We start from the raw sequence: 18,193 nt of genomic DNA on the forward strand, positions 1-18,193 counted from the left end.
AGAAGTACAGTCAAACTCCATTAACTCGGACAGCTAGTCTACGGAGGAGCGGAAATTTCTTGGAATTTCCGAGTTAAAAGAAGCTCCTTCTCCCTTAAAAAGTAAACTATGACGCATGCGCAACAAAACCGTTTATGATGATCACTAACACACATGTACGTATTCGTGATATCCATGTGTGTAATCAAAGCGGTTAGATATTTGTACGCATATTTTTTATAATTACGATTATAAAAATATACATTAAAAATACATTTTAGTTATTTCATTGTTATTATTATTTTTAGTGATATCGATTATTAGTGTAACAGTAAGTATTAAAAAGTTTACTTATTTATATTTATACTAATTTTGAGGTTAAGCATTGATATTGTTTGTGATTATGTTCCAATAATAATAAAAAATTTAATAATTTTAGAGTGTAAAAAAAAATGGGGAAGCCTACTATTACTCAATCTGATACAGATGTAAAAAAGAAAAATAAATCCAATAAAGTTTGCAAAAATTTTCCGATTAAATATAAGTTGGAAATAATCAACCGTTTAAAACGTGAACCTCTTTCTGAGGTTTTAAAAGATGTTGATGTTAAACCTAAAACCGTAAAATCCTGGGAACAAAATCGTAAACAACTTGAAGAAGCTTTGGAAGGAAATATAATTCGGCATAAACGTAGACGTGATCCAAAAAATGCAGTGCTTGATGAAGCAGTGTACATTTGGCTATCACAATTAAGAAAAACAGGTGTCCCTGTATCAGGAGTCATCTTGAAGCAACGAGCTCTCGACTTACATCAAAATATGAATTGTGAAACCAAGTTTACAGCTAGTGAAGGTTGGTTACGAAACTTTAAAAAGAGATATAATATAAAACGACGTACTATTGGTGGTGAAAAGTTGTCAGGAGATGAAGAAGCTGCCAAAAAATTTGTAACCAAGTTTAAAGATGACGTTGAATCTAAAGGGATGTCAAGAAAACAAGTTTTTAATTTTGATGAAAGTCCGTTAAATTTTAAATCACTTTCTACTGTGACATTCAGTACAAAAGAAGAATCTGAAGTAAGTGGCTTTAAAAAAAACAAAGATCGCTTAACAATTACTGCTTGCTGTAATGCAGATGGTACATTTAAATTACCATTAATTGTAATTAGTAAAGCCAAGAACCCGAGGGCTTTAAAAGGTATTTCAAAAGATCAATTACCCGTGTACTACAGACATCAACAAAACGCATGGATGAGCACTCAAATATTTGAAGAATGGTTTAGAAAAGAATTCGTGCCAAAAGTTACTGAATATTTAATAAACGAAAAACTGCCCGTGAAAGCTGTCCTTCTAGTTGATAACTGTAAAGCTCATCCTTATTTGAGAGTCAATAATATTGAGACTGTTTTCTTGCTACCAAATGTTACGGCATTAATACAGCCTCTAGATCAAGGAATACTTGAAGCAATCAAACGACGATACAAGTATATTCTCACTGTGGCATTAGCGAGTAAACAACAAGATAATGTTAAACTACCTCCTCTATTGAAAGATGTTACAATCAAAGAGGTCATTTATTGGGTGAGCCAATCTTGGGAAGCTGAGAAACGTGAAACAATTCACAAATGCTGAAATAAATTATGGCCTGCTGATCTTCAAACAGAAAATATATTAAAATCTCCTGAAGTTGATGGCTCAGAAACTATAAATACTGATAGAGTTATTTGTCCAGTTGAAAAAAATATGAGCGATGAAAAACTAACGTGTGAAGATGTGTTAGAAGTTTTGAAAAAAATCTAGGGTTATGAAAATATTGATCTAGAGTTTGTGAAGGACTGGATGAAACAAAATGATGAAGAATGGGATATTGATGTGATATTAATTTAATTTTTTATTTTGATTTAGCGTCTATTTGTCCTGATGATTTAATAATTTAACCTAACGGCGATTAATTACTGACTGATAATTACATAAAAATTTGTATCTTTTGCTTTTATTTTTATTTTCATTTTTATCTTTTCTTTCTTTTTCTTTTTTTCTTTTAAGAATTTGAAAGATCCCTTACTGACCAAGAAATCATAAATCTTGCGAAGAACCACTGTAATAGAAGAGATGAGGATAGTGAGAATTTGGATAACGCGAGTAAAAGTGAATTGGTACAAAAAAAAACAGTATCTGGGTCAGAAGCTTTAAACGCCGTTGACAAACTCATAGAATTTTCAAATGATTTTAAAATTTCTCCCAACACGTTAGTTCATCTACATCAATTAAAAACTGACATTATGTCTTGGATGGTATTAAATTCCAAGTAATGTTTTTCCTAAACTTTATATTTTTTTTTATGTTTAATTATATTTTTAATATGATCTCATTTATGTACCAATAATATGTGATACGTAGTATAAAGCCATTAATTGAGCTGTGAATTCTTAAATGTAAAGTTAAAACTAAATTCATATAATTTCAATAAATAAAAAAAAAAAAAAATTATTTTACTTTGTCGTTTTAAAAAATTAGACAGGTTATGTGAGGAGAGTCACATGAATGATGCACCTACACATACAAATGTATGGTATCGGGTGGGGGACCGCGTAGCTCGTAGTGGGGGTCAAAATTGAGGAGAAGTTTCGAGTTAATGGAAGTCGAGTTATTGGAGTTTGACTGTAATTTGTAAAGTGAGCAGCTTAGAAATAGATCGAAAATTATTTCTTTTAATTATTATAGCTCGATAACAAAACGGTGAGGTGCTACTTTTATATTTTTAACTTATTCTAAAAACATTTTTTAACACTCTACTACTTTTTTTCCAATTCTGTTGAGAGAATTTTTTAATATAATAAAAAATAGTTAGAGAGACCGAACATTTTACATACTTTAAATGGGACATGACCCTCAAAATCGTGAATTTCGCCTTCAAATATCTCGCGATCTAAACGGTCAAAAATTATGAAATTTCAGGAATTCATAAATAAAGCTATTCTAAACGTGTGAAAAAAATTTCAGCCGAATCTGTCGAAAAGTGGTTTCATGCTGGAACTATCTTAAGAGAGTCGAGTTTCCATCGGATTTTAAAGGGCTCAAAAACGAATAATGATGTTTTGGAACTATGCGATATCAAAAATAGCTCGAAGAGTTTAAATATTTTTAAAATATCAATTTTCTTTATGCTTATCCTTGGATACAATATAATCATGCGTTTAACTTGCAAACATCAATTATCGATAAAGATAATTACTGTAATTGTAGTTTATTGCGAATAATACCAATAAATGAGCAAGTGAGTTTCAGTACTAACAAAGTATAAAATAATTTTTTTGTGACAATATTTCTCATCATTACTCCTGACAATTGTCAGTTTTCATTTGTTTATATATTAATATATAAAAAAATGAAAACTTTAACAATAATCGCAATAGTAAATTTAGAGGTAACAAAATTTTTTAATATTAAAATACATTATCTAAAATGATTTTTTCTATTTACGTGCGGATTAGATTTATCTATTGAGTGCACAATTGGGTACTCAAGTCAATCAAAATGAGGATTGCGATCTTCAGACAGCAGCCTCTATGGGGGCAAGTGCATCTAGTGAGGGAGCAAATGTAGAAGTTGAAGGACAGGCAAATTTACCTTCATGCGAATGTCTGAGGCGTAAAGATATCCAAGGCTCTGTTAGCGTTTCTACAAACGGTATAAATGCAAAGGGGGGCGTCTCTCAATCTGGTTCGGTTATTGTAAGTCAATAAATACTTGATTATTAATTTAGCAACAAATCTCATTGTTTTCAACACTTTTATAACTTATATGCTGTACTTACTCGAAAAAAAAAATTTAATCACATCTAATTCTACCTAAATAGTTATCGATAATCAATCGCCGGTTTTCGCACGATATTGTTACGTATAATTTAATATTACTTCATGAAATAATGCATGCTGTAAATATTTTTAAAAAATCTGAAAACCGCCTGACCCTGTGGGCCAGCCCCAAAACTTCCCGCTGTTTTCGAGCTCAGGAATTACTTGTAAATTTTTGAGCTGGTCGAGCTCAAAAATTTGTTAGGCCGGTAAACCATACCTTCACTGAAATATTATAATTTTTGTCCGACGATATCTTTGGAACGAATGAACCAATTTGAACGTTCTTGGTTGTAATTGAAAGAGCTCAACAAGACTTAAAACTGACTACATTTTGAGGTGAATCGGGCAAGTGGTTTATAAGTTATACGCAAAAAACCATAATCAAAAAAAAATTTTTATTTTTATTCTTCGTATAACTTGTAAACTACATGAGCGATCTACCCCAAAATCTATTCAATTCTAAGTTTTGGTGAACTCTTTCGATTGCCACCAAGAACATTCAAATCGGTTGATTCGTTTCAAAGATATCGTTGGACAAAAAAAAGATCACACACACACATACACACATACATACACACGGACGTCCATCCGGGAATAGTCAGAATAGCTTTCTAGGACCTCAAAACGTCGACATCTGATGGAAATTCGATATTTACATAATTATGTACGTAATTTCACTCATTATATGAATCAAAACATATATATATTTTATTATATTATACTTTATAAATTAGCTACATACCATCCATATATGACTCAAATATATTGAGCATTATATGAGACAATATATATAGAAAAATATAAAATATTATATAAAAAGAAATATATAATCTAATATATGTAAAAAAATATATATTCGTATATATTTTTGCCGCCATATATTCATCACATATCCACCACATATATTTTATATATTTTTAATAATATATAGCTCTTCCGAGCGGGATCTTAAGCCAACAAATGTTTATAAGAGGCTCAAAAAAAAAAATCGTCGGTTTTTTAGGTCACCCTAGTATATATGTAACCATGTAAAATTATATATGATCACATAAATTTTTCATTCCTGTGATATATATCTAATTTTTCTGTTGATGTTTTCTGTCAGTGTTGTTGTGATGAGTTCTTTAAATATAGGCGGCTAATTTAAAATTCAATTCACAGCCAATAATTTTTTTAGATCCCCGGGGTTAACTGCATGGAAACAGAGACTTCCAAAGATGGAACAGACCAAGGATATAAGTATATTGTAGACATTGAACGAACTGATTTAATCACGCCTGGTAACATCTATTTATATACACATTACGATAAAGATAACGATTCATATGGTGAATATTATGAAACTATGGAGACAGGAAATGACCTCAAAATAGTAATAATTTTGTTTAAATAACTTTCTATTGTAAAAATCAACGGTATCAAAATCGACCTATTTTAATATTGTTGCGGTGTTAAAATGAACAAAAAGGTGGAGTGGTGTTATTCAACCGGTGTTATATTAACGAATCCTATTGTCCTCTCTATACCAATGTTTGTGTCTTCTGTGCGCAAGTCTGCGCGGTCAAACTCGGAATGTACGAAAAAAAACATTTTTCAAGTAGAATATAATTGTTTTACAATGGTATAGGTGCAGGTGGGAAGATTTGAATTGCCCGCCACTAAGCTTCTTTTTTGATTGGTTGCGCGAAAAAACGGAGTGGAAGACAGGATCGTTAACATTAGGGAGAGAAGCTTGTTAAATTGTGTGAGAGTATAACACTACGAAGAGTTACAATGGGGAGATTCTACTCTAACAAAAGCCAAGCCAGTTCCGACAAACGATAATTAAAACAATACATAACTTATTTCCATAGGCCATAAAACATCTAGTGAGCTAATTACAAATTATGTCTATTAGGGTGCCTAATACTTCTGGCGAAGTCTGTACATACGCTCGGACTTCTTCTCGAAAATAATCAGAATAGATTCCTACGACCTCAATACGTCTATGTCTGTTGAAAACCCGGTTTTTAAAAATCGGACCGAAACCAATAATTTTGGCGCTTCGAGCTCTAGGCATGCAATTCATAAATTAGATATAAAACTTTGTTGACTAAAAATCTATCATGTATAATAAATAGAATTTTGTTGACTAAGAATCTATTACGTATAAGATTTTTTATTACTTGAAGTTCATACGAAACTTACTTTTCAAGTCAGTCTCTCAGGTCAACGGGTAGCGGGTTAAGCTTTCAAGCGTGAGGTCCGCGGTTCAAATCCTGCACCCACCCGAATCTTTATTTTCTTATTTTTGTAGAAAGAATTCTATATAATTATACATAATAATTATATACAACTATACATAATTATATACACGGAAAAAAATTAATCGTGAATGCAACATGATGCAGTCTTGGTAAATAAACATGATGAAATCATGTTGCATTCACATTATGTGTCATGTTTCGGTTACATGATAGTCATGTTGCGGTAACATGAGAAAATCATGTTGCATTCACATGATTTGTCATGTTTCGGCTACATGATAATCATGTTACGGTAACATGAGAAAATCATGTGGCATTCACATGATAATCATGTTTCGGCTACATGATAATCATGTTGCGGTAACATGAGAAAAATCATGTTGCATTCACATGATTTGTCATGTTTCGGCTACATGATAATCATGTTGCGGTAACATGAGAAAATCATGTGAATGCAACATGATTTGTCATGTTTCGGCTACATGACAATATGTGGCAGCAACATGATTATCATGTAGCCAAAACATGACAGATCATGTGAATGCAACATGATTTTCTCATGTTACCGCAACATGATTATCATGTAGCCGAAACATGATTATCATGTGAATGCCACATGATTTCATCATGTTTATTTACCAAGACTGCATCATGTTGCATTCACGATTAATTTTTTTCCGTATAGGGACATTATTTATCTATAATTTTTTTATTCGGATGGGCATAAGCAGGCATAAACATACCTGATCAGAGATGAACTGGCCTGGTCAGGTATGATCATACCCGGTCATTTTTCATGTCTAATGAGGCCTGAAGACTCATGTCTGTTCATGTCTGATCAGGTCTGATCATTTTTTCCCGGGTGTTTTATACGATAATATCAACGTCCGTGTGGGCGATTATTCTTTAAAGTTCTTCATAAATTGGTGAATCTGTTGTGTCATTAATTTTTGAAACAATAATAAATTTTTTTTGTACTTGAAACACAATTCGACTTTTACCCGGGAAAAACGGATTAGATCTGACCAGATATAATTATATCTGGTCAGATCTAATTATATCTGATCAGATCTATTTATATCTGGTTAGATATGGGATTTGAGATATAATCAGATCTAGTTATATCTGATCAGATCTAAACAGATATAACTATATCTGAATTGAAAAATACATCAGACCTGATCAGATATAGTCATATCTGATCAGATCTAAACAGATATAACTATATCTGAGTTGAAAAATACATCAGACATGACCAGATCTAGTCATATCTGATCAGATCTAAAGAGATATAACTATATCTGAGTTAAAAAATTCATCAGACATGATCAGATCTAGTCATATCTGATCAGATCTAAACAGTTATAACTATATCTGGATTGCAAAATGCATTAGACATGAAAAGGTCTTATCATATCTGGCCAGATCTAAACAGATATAACTATATCTGGATTGCAAAATACATTAGACATGAAAAGGTCTTATTATATCTGGCCAGATATAACTATATCGAAGTTGTCAACAGCATCAGATTCGATCAGATCTGATTAAGTAGTTATGCATATATTATAGTAAATCATATAAAGGATGAATAACAATGGGTCTTTAATTCTTTTACCATTTTATTTATTGACAAATATATTCCATCACATATTTGTTAAAGATTATAATTGATACATGTAGATATTTTCAACTAGCTTCTATTTAATAATTTTTTTTTTTAGTAATTGATCAAGACAGATACGCAAAAAGTAAAAAAAAAATAGTATTGACTGAATATTGTTCCATAAAAATGTAATTTTTATTGATGTGATTATTTATCTATTATTTTTTATTCCTTAATAAATTTTGTGTAAGTTATTTGGAGCATGACATAAATAATTTTCAACTTTTATAAGAGTATTCATCGATTTAAAATCTTTGAATTTAATCAAACAGAATTCGTTTTGTAGCTCAACTGGTATTATATGATTTATTTTTTCTCTACAATTGTGATTAAAAAATATTTTTACATGCATAACGCGATAATACTGTAAAGATAAATATAAGTTGTTGTCAATAACAAAAAAAATCGTATAGAACCATATTTCACTTTATTATTACTGGTAGTAATAATAACATTAGAACTGTCATTTTTAGTTTTTTGAAAAATTTGAGAGGTAAAAACTGTTTTATTTATGTTCGCTTTTGTGTAAATTGATACGGTTTTATGATCAAGACCCATAGTCAGGAAAGTTTGTATCTCAAACTCATTCAAAAATATGACCAGATCTGACCAGATATGACCAGATCTAATAAGATTAATTTTTCGTTATATCTGGTCAGATCTGGTCAGATCTGAAAAGATTATTTTTTAGTTATATCTGGCCAGATCTCGTCAGATAGAGACAATTTAAAAATCTGGCCAGATCTGCTAAGGCAGATCTGGCCAGATCTTTTTATATATGGCCAGATCTAATCCGTTTTTCCCGGGTAATACTTCGAAATAAAGCTAATTTTTTCAACACTGCCTAACATCGGGAAAAATTTTAACACCACTACCGGTGTTATTTTAACACCGATAACCTTAACACCAAGATAACATATTGTGACCGTTATTAAAACTATTTATTTGTAAACAATAGTACTTAGCCAAGATAACCGCGAATGATGATGTTGTTTACGAATCAACGGATGGTGATAAAATGAAACCTGCGTGCGATCATTCATATCCTGAGAAAACTCCTGAAGCCAATGTTTGGAAAATTATAAATTTGCTTGTTATGGACGGCCAAGAATGCCCAATACCAGAAGTATTTAAACAATTATGAGCAATACTTTTTTGCGTAACATTAAAACTATAGGTAATCTATAATTTCCATTTATTCTTTAGGGGACAAATTATACTCTTCCTATTAAGATGTCATCAGTAGAACTTTCGTTCAATGAACCAATACCATGCGGTGAATATTTGTTAAATCTCTATTTAGACTCGCCGAAGGATAAGTTTGTACTGGGAGTTCATCTAAAATGGAACATTGAAAAGGGTTCAACTGAGTGCACAGATGAGGCTCATCAACTTTAATAATTATTCATTATTGTAATGTTTACTATTCACAATGAAAATAAAACATCGTGGAAACACTAATTTCGTAATTTTTTTCATACCTTAAGCGCAAGAGCACTGAGGGTGCTTTATTAACGGATTTTTTGGGATTCGGATTTTAATGTCAAGTTTTCAAAAAAATAGTTTTCTGATTGATTCTAAAAGCTTGACATTGAAATGAAAAGAACTAGAAAACAATGCGGAATTTGAAATAAATTTTTCTGATAATAATTAGTAGAGAACAAAATTGTCAACAAAAAAAAACCTATGACATTTTGTGATAAGACTGATAGTTTTGCTGGAAAAGTAAAAAGATTTCAATATTTACTACCCGGGAAAAGCGGATTAGATCTGGCCAGATCTTTAAATTGTCTCTATCTGACGAGATCTGGCCAAATATAATCAGATCTGACCAGATATAACTAAAAAACAATCTTATTAGATCTGACCAGATCTGGTTATATTTTTAAATTGTTTCTATCTGGCAAGACATGGCCAGATATAACTAGATCTGAACAGATGTATTCAAACAGATCTCTCTACCTAGATCTTTCAGTTGCTATTTTTTTTATTATTATCCTAGATAAATTTTAAATGTTTATGTATAAAATCCAGATGCTATTATGGAATAGGAAAGATAATTATTGATAATTAGATATGTCTTTTATTCTCATTCTACGCTTGAGATAACATTTTTAAACATACACTTATATTAAAAATTCCTAAACTTAAATTGTATTAATGAAAGTAATACGAGCTAAACTTGTTTACACGTCAATAAATTTGACCAATGTGAGATCTTTGAGTAATAGCTCAATCTCAAAATATTTTAAACTTAAATAAATAACTTTATTATTAAATTTACTTAAATTATTTAATTCAATCATTAAACATTTTACACATTTATCATAGGTCAATATAAAAATTAACATATATATTAAAATATAATTTGTATTGTAGTAATAGACAATAATTAGTCAGCAATGTTTTTAGGCTTCAATTTAATAATTTAAGTAAATTTAATAATTACGTTCAAAATAACTGTTTTAAACATATGAATAAAGGTAGTAAAAAAAATTGTTTACGCGTCAACAAATTTGACCAGTGCGAGACTTTGAGTCACTACTCAGTTTAGAAACTTTTTAATCTCAGAATGTTTAAATAAAAATAATAAAAAAAAATTCTTTATGCGTAAACAAACTTGCCCAGTACTAGATCGTTGAGTCAGTACTCAATCACAAAATTTGCTAAACTTAAAACGTATTAATGAAAATAATAAAAGCTAAATTTGTTTGCACGTCATCAAATTTGACTGGTACAAAATGTTCGAGTCAGTACTCAATCTACAAATTTTCAAAGTTTAAAACGAGTCTTATTGAGAAGGTTTGCATGTTTAGGTTTCCACTATATTTAAATGGTGTATTACCGTACGATGGACGGGTGGCTCAATAAGTTATAGATCAAATTGAACGGAATTTAGTATAGTGCCGGATAGCTCAACTGGTAGAGCACTCGGCGCAATACCGAATTGGTCTGGGTTCGATTCCCAGTTCGAGCTATCTATATTTTTCTCAATTTATCTATAAATTGTCTTATTGAGAGGTTTGCATGTTTAGGTTTCCACTATATTTAAAAAAACAATTCTAATGTATTTTGCAATCCAGATATAATTATATCTGTTTAGATCTGGCCAGATATGATAAGACCTTTTCATGTCTAATATATTTTGCAATCCAGATATAGTTGTATCTGTTTAGATCTGATCAGATATGACTAGATCTGTTCATGTCTGATGAATTTTTCAACCCAGATATAGTTATATCTGTTTAGATCTGATCAGATATGACTAGATCTGATCAGGTCTGATGTATTTTTCAATTCAGATATAGTTATATCTGTTTAGGTCTGATTAGATATAACTAGATCTGATTATATCTCAAATCCCATATCTAACCAGATATAAATAGATCTGATCAGATATAATGAAATCTGACCAGATATAATTATATCTGGTCAGATCTAATCCGTTTTTCCCGGGTATAAATTAGACTTTAAGCTGAAATAACTTTTGAACAGTTAAATTTATCAAAAAATGATAAAAAACTTCTTTTGTAGAGCGTTCAAATTCTTACAAAAACGATCATCGTGCATAGATATCCGTTGATTGGTTTGTGAGCAAGAATTAAAAAAAAAAAAAAATTTGGCAAATCCAAAAGTGCACGACTCGTAATGCTTATTTATTATGAAATAATAAATAACAATAAAAAAAAATGGCGGGAAGTGCAAATAAATTTAAAATGTATACAATTCTCTTTCATTAAAACTTGTTATGTTTTTTTTTTTTTTTTTTCATTATATTAGTATTTTTTTATAATTATAAAATAACTTATTCAAAATATCTCGATTAATATAAAAAAAAAAATATATGTAAATAAAAATAAAAAAATAAAAAAAAATTGAATTGAAAAAATTCAGGCCTACCAATTAGCAAAAAAAAACAGCTGTTTTAGGACGGTAATGCGCAAGCGCCCCTGGTGGAACAAATGTACGTACAATGTATAGATATATCACCATCCATGTTAATTTTACATAGATATATAGATATATAGTTATACAGCTTTTTTTATTCTTGTATTAATTGTAATTAAACGACACTGAGTTACCTAGCCATTTGCAATAGGAGACCTACAATTATTTCAAAGAATTTTTTTAAAAAAAATTTGATTCAATTACTGCATTTTTTCGCAAGTTATCGTGTATACGGGATTCGTACTTGACGGACAGGAAATTTTTTAAAACTATTTTTGATGTTTTTTCCGTTTTTATTCAACTAAATAAATTTTTGAAAAGTATGGAATTAATCTCCATTAAATTTTCTTCAAAATAGTATGCAAACCATCTTAATTCCGTAAACTAACAAGGGTACAATAATTGATTAGTTACCGAAGTGAGGCAAAAAAAAATTTTTTGATCGTAAAGCACGAACGAGTCGTGCAAAATTTTTCCCGTGTTATTTAAATGGGAAATAGAAAAGAGGATTGAGGCAAACCTTAATATTATTATTAAGAGCTCAAATTGGTACCAAAATTTTTATTTACAAGTTTACATTTAATTTTTTAAAACCATAAAACAAGATTTGTTTTATTTTTTAACACCCTAGTATATATTTAATTATCAATTAACTTTTCTTTTCAATTTTAAAATATTAAAATAACTAGACAGTCAATTTTAATAAAAAATAAAATAAATTACGGAAAAGAACATTTGTTTAATTGTTAATATTGTTAAAAAATAATTAAGGTAAGAATTGATCCATTTAATTATTTTTTATAGGTATAAAAATTAAAATACTATTTAATTTTTTCGTTAAATAAAATATAAATATCTTTCAGCAAGAAAATAAAAAATAATTTTTTAAATTTTGAATTTCCCGAACGAGCGCGTGCGCAGCTTCGTCATGCTTCGGCCAGTTTCGGCGTCGGAACAGTTGATGTATAAAAAATAACATTGAAGTGACGCGAAAATTAATTAACATTTAAATAATTTACAAATAAGAGCTCGGAGGAACTCAAATATAGGTTCATTTTGTTCATTATTTTTTTTTTCTTTCAATTTTATTAAGGAATATATTTGCAATAAACTTTTTTGTTGGATTTTTTCGGTTTTTGTACTTTTAGCATATTTGGAATCATTATGTGAAAAAATTAGTCGGGCAGGAATGATGACAGATAAGTAACAGATTATAGCATGGGTAGTTTTAGAATGAGCCAACAGGTTGCGCTATGTCACAAGAGAACGAGTGAGAATCTTAGCACCTGAGGCGAATTCTAGGAAGGACCCATGCCAAATATGTCACTTGTCAGACAAATATTGTACAATATTCAATACGATCCATGATTCAGCAATTCATTTTACAGAGAAAATTATCATTAATTAATAACTCTCGGAAAGTAGTTATCAAAACATTACTAGAGGTAAAAAAATATGTGCGCGTTTAGCGCGCAAAAGCCTTCTATAGTTATAAAAAAAAAGAGAAGTTATTGATTTGGAAACAATTTAAGAGAGTCGAGATTCCATCGGATTTTAAAGGGCTCAAAAACGAATAATGATGTTTTGGAACTATGCGAGATCAAAAGTAGCTCGAGAAGTTTAAATATTTTTAAAATATCAATTTTCTTTATGCTTATCCTTGGATAATATATCAGTATGCGTTAACCTCGCTAAGATCAATTATCGATAAAGATAATTACTGTTATTTATAGATAATTATTGTAGTTTATCGCGAATAATACCAATAAATAAGGAAGTGAGTTTCAGTACTATCAAAGTATAAAATAATTTTTTTGTGTCAATATTTCTTATCATTACTTCTGACAATAAATAAAAAAATGAAAACTTTAACAATAATCACAATAGTAAATTTAGAGGTAACAAAATTTTTTAATATTAAAATACATTATCTATAAATGATTTTTTCTATTTACGTGCGGATTAGATTTGTCTATTGAGTGCACAATTGAGTACTCAACTCAATCTAAATGAGGATTGCGACCTTCAGACAGCAGCCTCTATGGGGGCAAGTGCATCTAATGAGGGAGCGAATGTAGAAGTTGAAGGACAGGCAAATTTACCTTCATGCGAATGTCTGAAGCGTCTAGATATCCAAGGCTCTGTTAGCGTTTCTACAAACGGTATAAATGCAAAGGGGGGCGTCTCTCAATCTGGTTCGGTTATTGTAAGTCAATAAATACTTGATTGTCAATTTAGCAATAAATCTCATTGTTTTGCACACTTTTATAACTATTATGCTGCACTTACCCGAAAAAAAAAAAAAAATATCATCACGTCTAATTCTACCTAAATAGTTATCGATAATCAATCGCCGGTTTTCGCACGATATTGTTACGTATAATTTTTATGACTTCATGAAATAATGTATGGTGTAAATATTTAGAAAAAAATCGGTCTATCGGTTGACCCTGCGGGCCAGCCCCAAATCTTCTCGCTGTTTTCGAGCTCCTTGAGCTCGAAAATATTGTTGAGAATGCATTTTCGAGCTCCTCGAGCTCGAAAATACTTTTGTATGCCGTTATTTTCGAAACAAAAAACGTTTTTTACTATGTTTTCTCCAACAATATCCCTGAAACGGATTCACTGATTGACACGGTTGTCGTGGTAATCGACGTGATTTATTGCGTTCTAAAGCTGATCAAATTTTTAAATTGATTTACCGAGTCGTTTTTGAGAAATTTCAAAAAAACTAAAAAAAATTATTTTTTTTCAATTCTTTCGTTAACGGTTTCTCTTTAACGAATGAACCGATTTTTATTTTTTTGGTGGCATTCGACGCGGCTTCTGAAGTTTTAGAGCTGACTAGATTTTGAAGTAAATCCATTGAGCAAATTAAAAGTTATCCAAAAAAAACATTTTTGAAAAAATATTATTCTTGAAATATCTCCGAACGCACCTCACTGATTAAGCTTAAATTTTCTCAGATGGTAGCATTTAACAAGCCGCGTCGAATGCTACCTTGACGATCGAAATCGGTTTATCCGTTCAAAAGTTACAGCTATTTACATCCGTACGTAAGTAATTTAACTTATTATATGAGTCAAAATATATGTAAATTTTATTATATTATACTTTATAAATTACATACATACCATCCATATATAAGAAAAATATATATCGAGCATTATATGAGATAAAATAGATAGAAAAATATAAAACATTATATAAAAAGAAATGTATTATTAAAAATATATAATCATCTATATGTAAAAAACTTATATTCGTAACTATATATTCTTGCGGCCATATATTTATCACATATCCACCATATATATTTGTAATAATATATAGCTTCTCCATGCGGGATCTTAAACCAACAAATGTGTATTAGAGGCTCAAAAAAAATCATCGATTTTTTGGGTAATCCTAGTATATACACTGTAAAAAATTCACAGAGTGAATGCGGATTAAATCCAGAGTGAATGCGGAGTGAATGAATTTTAAATTATTCACTCCCCTCGGAGTGAAATTCACTCCACAGGGGAGTTTTCGCGAAGTAGATAATTTTTTATCAATTTAATCCCTCCGGAGTGAAATTCACTCCGGAGCGGAGTTTTGAATATATTATTAATAAAATATAACTCCACATAATAAAATCGAAGTAAAAATTGGCGTATTACATTATTGATCAGCTGACATGCACACACATACACACATACATATTTAGGCACACACGCGCACTCGCACATACACGCACGCATACATTTGCACACACGCACACATTCGAACAAACATACACATTTGCACACACGCACAAATTTTCACTTATGCTCACATTTGCACACACTCATACAAACACCTGCACACACCCAAACACACACATGCACGCAAACACACACTCGCACACACACACACACACATTGTTTAGCAGTTTCATATAAATTAATATAAATTTATTTAAGTATTAAAACTCTGGACCGGAGTGAATTGGGAGTGAAATAAAATCCGCGTCACTCCGAGATCACTCCGCTAAAAAAAAACTCCTAATTCACTCCGCATGCGGAGTGATTTTTTTAAAACTCCGGAACTCCGAGTGGCGGAGTGAATTCGGATTTTATTTCACTCCCAATTCACTCCGGATTTTTTACAGTGTATGTAACCATGTAACATTATATATGATCACATAAACTTTTCATTCCTGGGATATATATCTTATTTTTTCTTTCCTGTTGATGTTTTCTGTCGGTGTTGTCATGATGAGTTCTTTAAATATAGGCGGCTAATTCAAAGTTCAATTCACAGCGAATAATTTTTTTAGATCCCCGGGGTTAACTGCATGGAAACAGAGACTTCCGAAGATGGAACAGACAAAGGATATAAATATATTGTAGACATTGACCGAACTGCTTTAGTCACGCCTGCTAACATCTATTTATACACGCATTATAATAAAGATAACGATTCATATGGTAAATATTGGGATACGATGGAGACAGGAAATGACCTTAAAATAGTAATAATTTTGTTTAAATAACTTTCTACTGTAAAAATCAACGGTATCAAAATCGACCTATTTTAATACCGTTGCGGTGTTAAAATATACAAAATGGTGTAGTGGTGTTTTTCAACCGGTGTTATATTAGCAAATCCTGTTGCCCCCTCTATAACATTAACGTTTCAGTGTGGTCGATTATTCTTTGAAACACAATTCGACTTTTGATACTTCGAAATAAAGCTAATTTTTTCAACACTAATTAACACCGGAAGGAATTTTGACACCGATAACCTTAACACCAAGATAGCATGTTGTGACCGTTATTATAACTATTTATCTGTAAACAATAGAACTTTGCCAAGATATTCGTGAATGATGATATTGTTTACGAATCAACGAATGGTGATAAAATGAAACCTGCGTGCGATCATTCATATCCTGAGGAAACTCCTGAAGCCAATATTTGGAAAATTATAAATTTGCTTGTTATGGACGGCCAAGACTGCCCAATACCAGAAGTATTTAAATGATTATGAGCAATACTTTTTTGCGGAACATTAAAACTATAGGTAGTCAATAATTTCCATGTATTCTTTAGGGGACAAATTATACTCTTCCTATTAAGATGTCATCAGTAGAACTTTCGTTCAATGAACCAATACCGTGCGGTAAATATTTGTTTGATCTTCTTTTAAAGTCACCGGAGGATAAACCTGTACTGAGGGTTCATCTAAAATGGAACATTGAAAAGGATTCAACTGAGTGTACAGATGAGACTCATCAACTTTAATAGTTAATCATTATTGTAATGTTAACTATTCAAAATGAAAATAAAACATCGTGGAAACACTAATTTTGTAATTTTTTCACACTTTAAGCGCAAGAGCACTGAGGGTGCTTTATAAACGGTTTTTTTTCGACTGTTTGATTCCTAAAAAAATACTTCTACACTGTCTTAATTATAATAAAATAGGTAAAAATGTAAACTAGCATGTAGATAATTCTTTAGGAACAATTTGAACCTCAGTCAAATAGATTTCTTATATTATGAGTTTAATAGTATCTTATACATCAATCGGAATCGATATTGTACCTGAGTGTTGCTAACACACACACTGAAAAAAAAAACTTTTTAACTATCTGCGTGTTTGTACACAGAAAAAACAGATATCTTGAGTCAAGAAAATATTTTTGAAGACAAACGTTTTCGGGAACCAAGTCAAGATTTTCTTGAGCTAAGAGAATTCGTCTTGGTTGGAGAAGATTTCTACTTTATCTGAGAAAATTTAGGTCTCCAAAAAAATTTTCTTGAATCAAGAATATTTACCTTCAGTCGAGAATTTTTTTATTTTGTGTAGCCCCTCCCCCTAAGAAAACTGTTTGTTTAATGTTAGTCAAATATACTTTAACCAAGTATATTTTATTAAAATACGTATAGAAATTCTAAAATCAAGAAAATATTACTAGTTTGGAGTATATATTTACTGCACGGAGGGAAATTAATTATTGTTTCTACTATACAAAAATTGTAGTTTTAACCATCTAAAATGTTATTAAAATTTTTCAGTGGTTATAATGTTCAGTATTACAATTGAAAATGATAACAGTTACAATTAATGATGGTAACGGTTACTATCGAAGATGCTAATTGTAACAATAGAAGATGGTGACTCTTACCATTTAAAGTTGTAAAAATTCTTAAATAAAAATGTGTGTGCGCTCGCGTGAGTGTGTGCATGAGTGCGCTTGCGCGTGTGTGTGCATGTGTGTGCGTGCATGTGCACGTGCGTAGATATATATATGCATGTGTGTGTGTGTGTGTGTGTGTGTGTGTGTGTGTGTGTGTGTGTGTGTGTGTGTGTGTGTGTGCGTGTGTGTGTGTGTGTGTGTGTGTGTGTGTGTGTGTGTGTGTGTGTGTGTGTGTGAGTGTGTGTGTGTGTGTGTGTGTGTGTGTGTGTGTGTGTGTGTGTGTGTGTGTGTGTGTGTTCGAAATTAATCACTTCCCCAGTTAATCAAAT

General features: G+C 30.9%; 2 protein-coding genes across 3 annotated transcripts; both read left to right on the forward strand.

Annotated features, from left to right (window-relative positions):
* Window positions 1-26: 26 nt before the first annotated feature.
* LOC130675104 (uncharacterized) lies at window positions 27-9,211 on the forward strand. 2 transcript variants are annotated; one of them, XR_008991213.1, is made up of 6 exons: window positions 27-310; window positions 419-3,405; window positions 3,473-3,712; window positions 5,016-5,210; window positions 8,709-8,876; window positions 8,957-9,211. XR_008991213.1 is itself a non-coding variant. In XM_057480596.1 (5 exons), the coding sequence occupies exons 1-5, from the start codon at window positions 3,367-3,369 to the stop codon at window positions 9,146-9,148; spliced, it is 834 nt and encodes a 277-aa protein (XP_057336579.1). In that variant the 5' UTR covers window positions 3,247-3,366; the 3' UTR covers window positions 9,149-9,211. The 2 variants fall into 2 exon arrangements, 1 of the variants encoding a protein (XP_057336579.1); XM_057480596.1 differs by lacking the exon at window positions 27-310 and having other exon boundaries at window positions 3,247-3,405.
* A 4,228-nt stretch (window positions 9,212-13,439) lies between these two features.
* Window positions 13,440-17,040, forward strand: LOC130675108 (uncharacterized). Its single transcript, XM_057480603.1, has 5 exons — window positions 13,440-13,596; window positions 13,665-13,904; window positions 15,999-16,193; window positions 16,526-16,693; window positions 16,774-17,040. Exons 1-5 carry the CDS (start codon window positions 13,558-13,560, stop codon window positions 16,963-16,965), a joined length of 834 nt encoding a protein of 277 aa, XP_057336586.1. The 5' UTR covers window positions 13,440-13,557; the 3' UTR covers window positions 16,966-17,040.
* The last annotated feature ends 1,153 nt before the right edge of the window (window positions 17,041-18,193 follow it).

This window comes from Microplitis mediator, chromosome 9 (assembly GCF_029852145.1).
Source record: "Microplitis mediator isolate UGA2020A chromosome 9, iyMicMedi2.1, whole genome shotgun sequence".
In the NCBI taxonomy this organism is placed as follows: Eukaryota; Metazoa; Arthropoda; class Insecta; order Hymenoptera; family Braconidae; genus Microplitis; species Microplitis mediator.

What these genes read in the sequence shown, in the direction of transcription:
- LOC130675108 (XM_057480603.1), top strand. Translation starts at nt 13,558, where the DNA reads ATGAAAACTTTAACAATAATCACAATAGTAAATTTAGAG. An exon ending in CTCAATCTGGTTCGGTTATT is followed by an intron (nt 13,905 to 15,998) that starts GTAAGTCAATAA and finishes TAATTTTTTTAG; the next exon opens with ATCCCCGGGGTTAACTGCAT. An exon ending in CAGGAAATGACCTTAAAATA is followed by an intron (nt 16,194 to 16,525) that starts GTAATAATTTTG and finishes TGTAAACAATAG; the next exon opens with AACTTTGCCAAGATATTCGT.
- LOC130675104 (XM_057480596.1), top strand. Translation starts at nt 3,367, where the DNA reads ATGAAAACTTTAACAATAATCGCAATAGTAAATTTAGAG. An exon ending in TCGCAATAGTAAATTTAGAG is followed by an intron (nt 3,406 to 3,472) that starts GTAACAAAATTT and finishes CGTGCGGATTAG; the next exon opens with ATTTATCTATTGAGTGCACA. An exon ending in AAGAATGCCCAATACCAGAA is followed by an intron (nt 8,877 to 8,956) that starts GTATTTAAACAA and finishes TTTATTCTTTAG; the next exon opens with GGGACAAATTATACTCTTCC.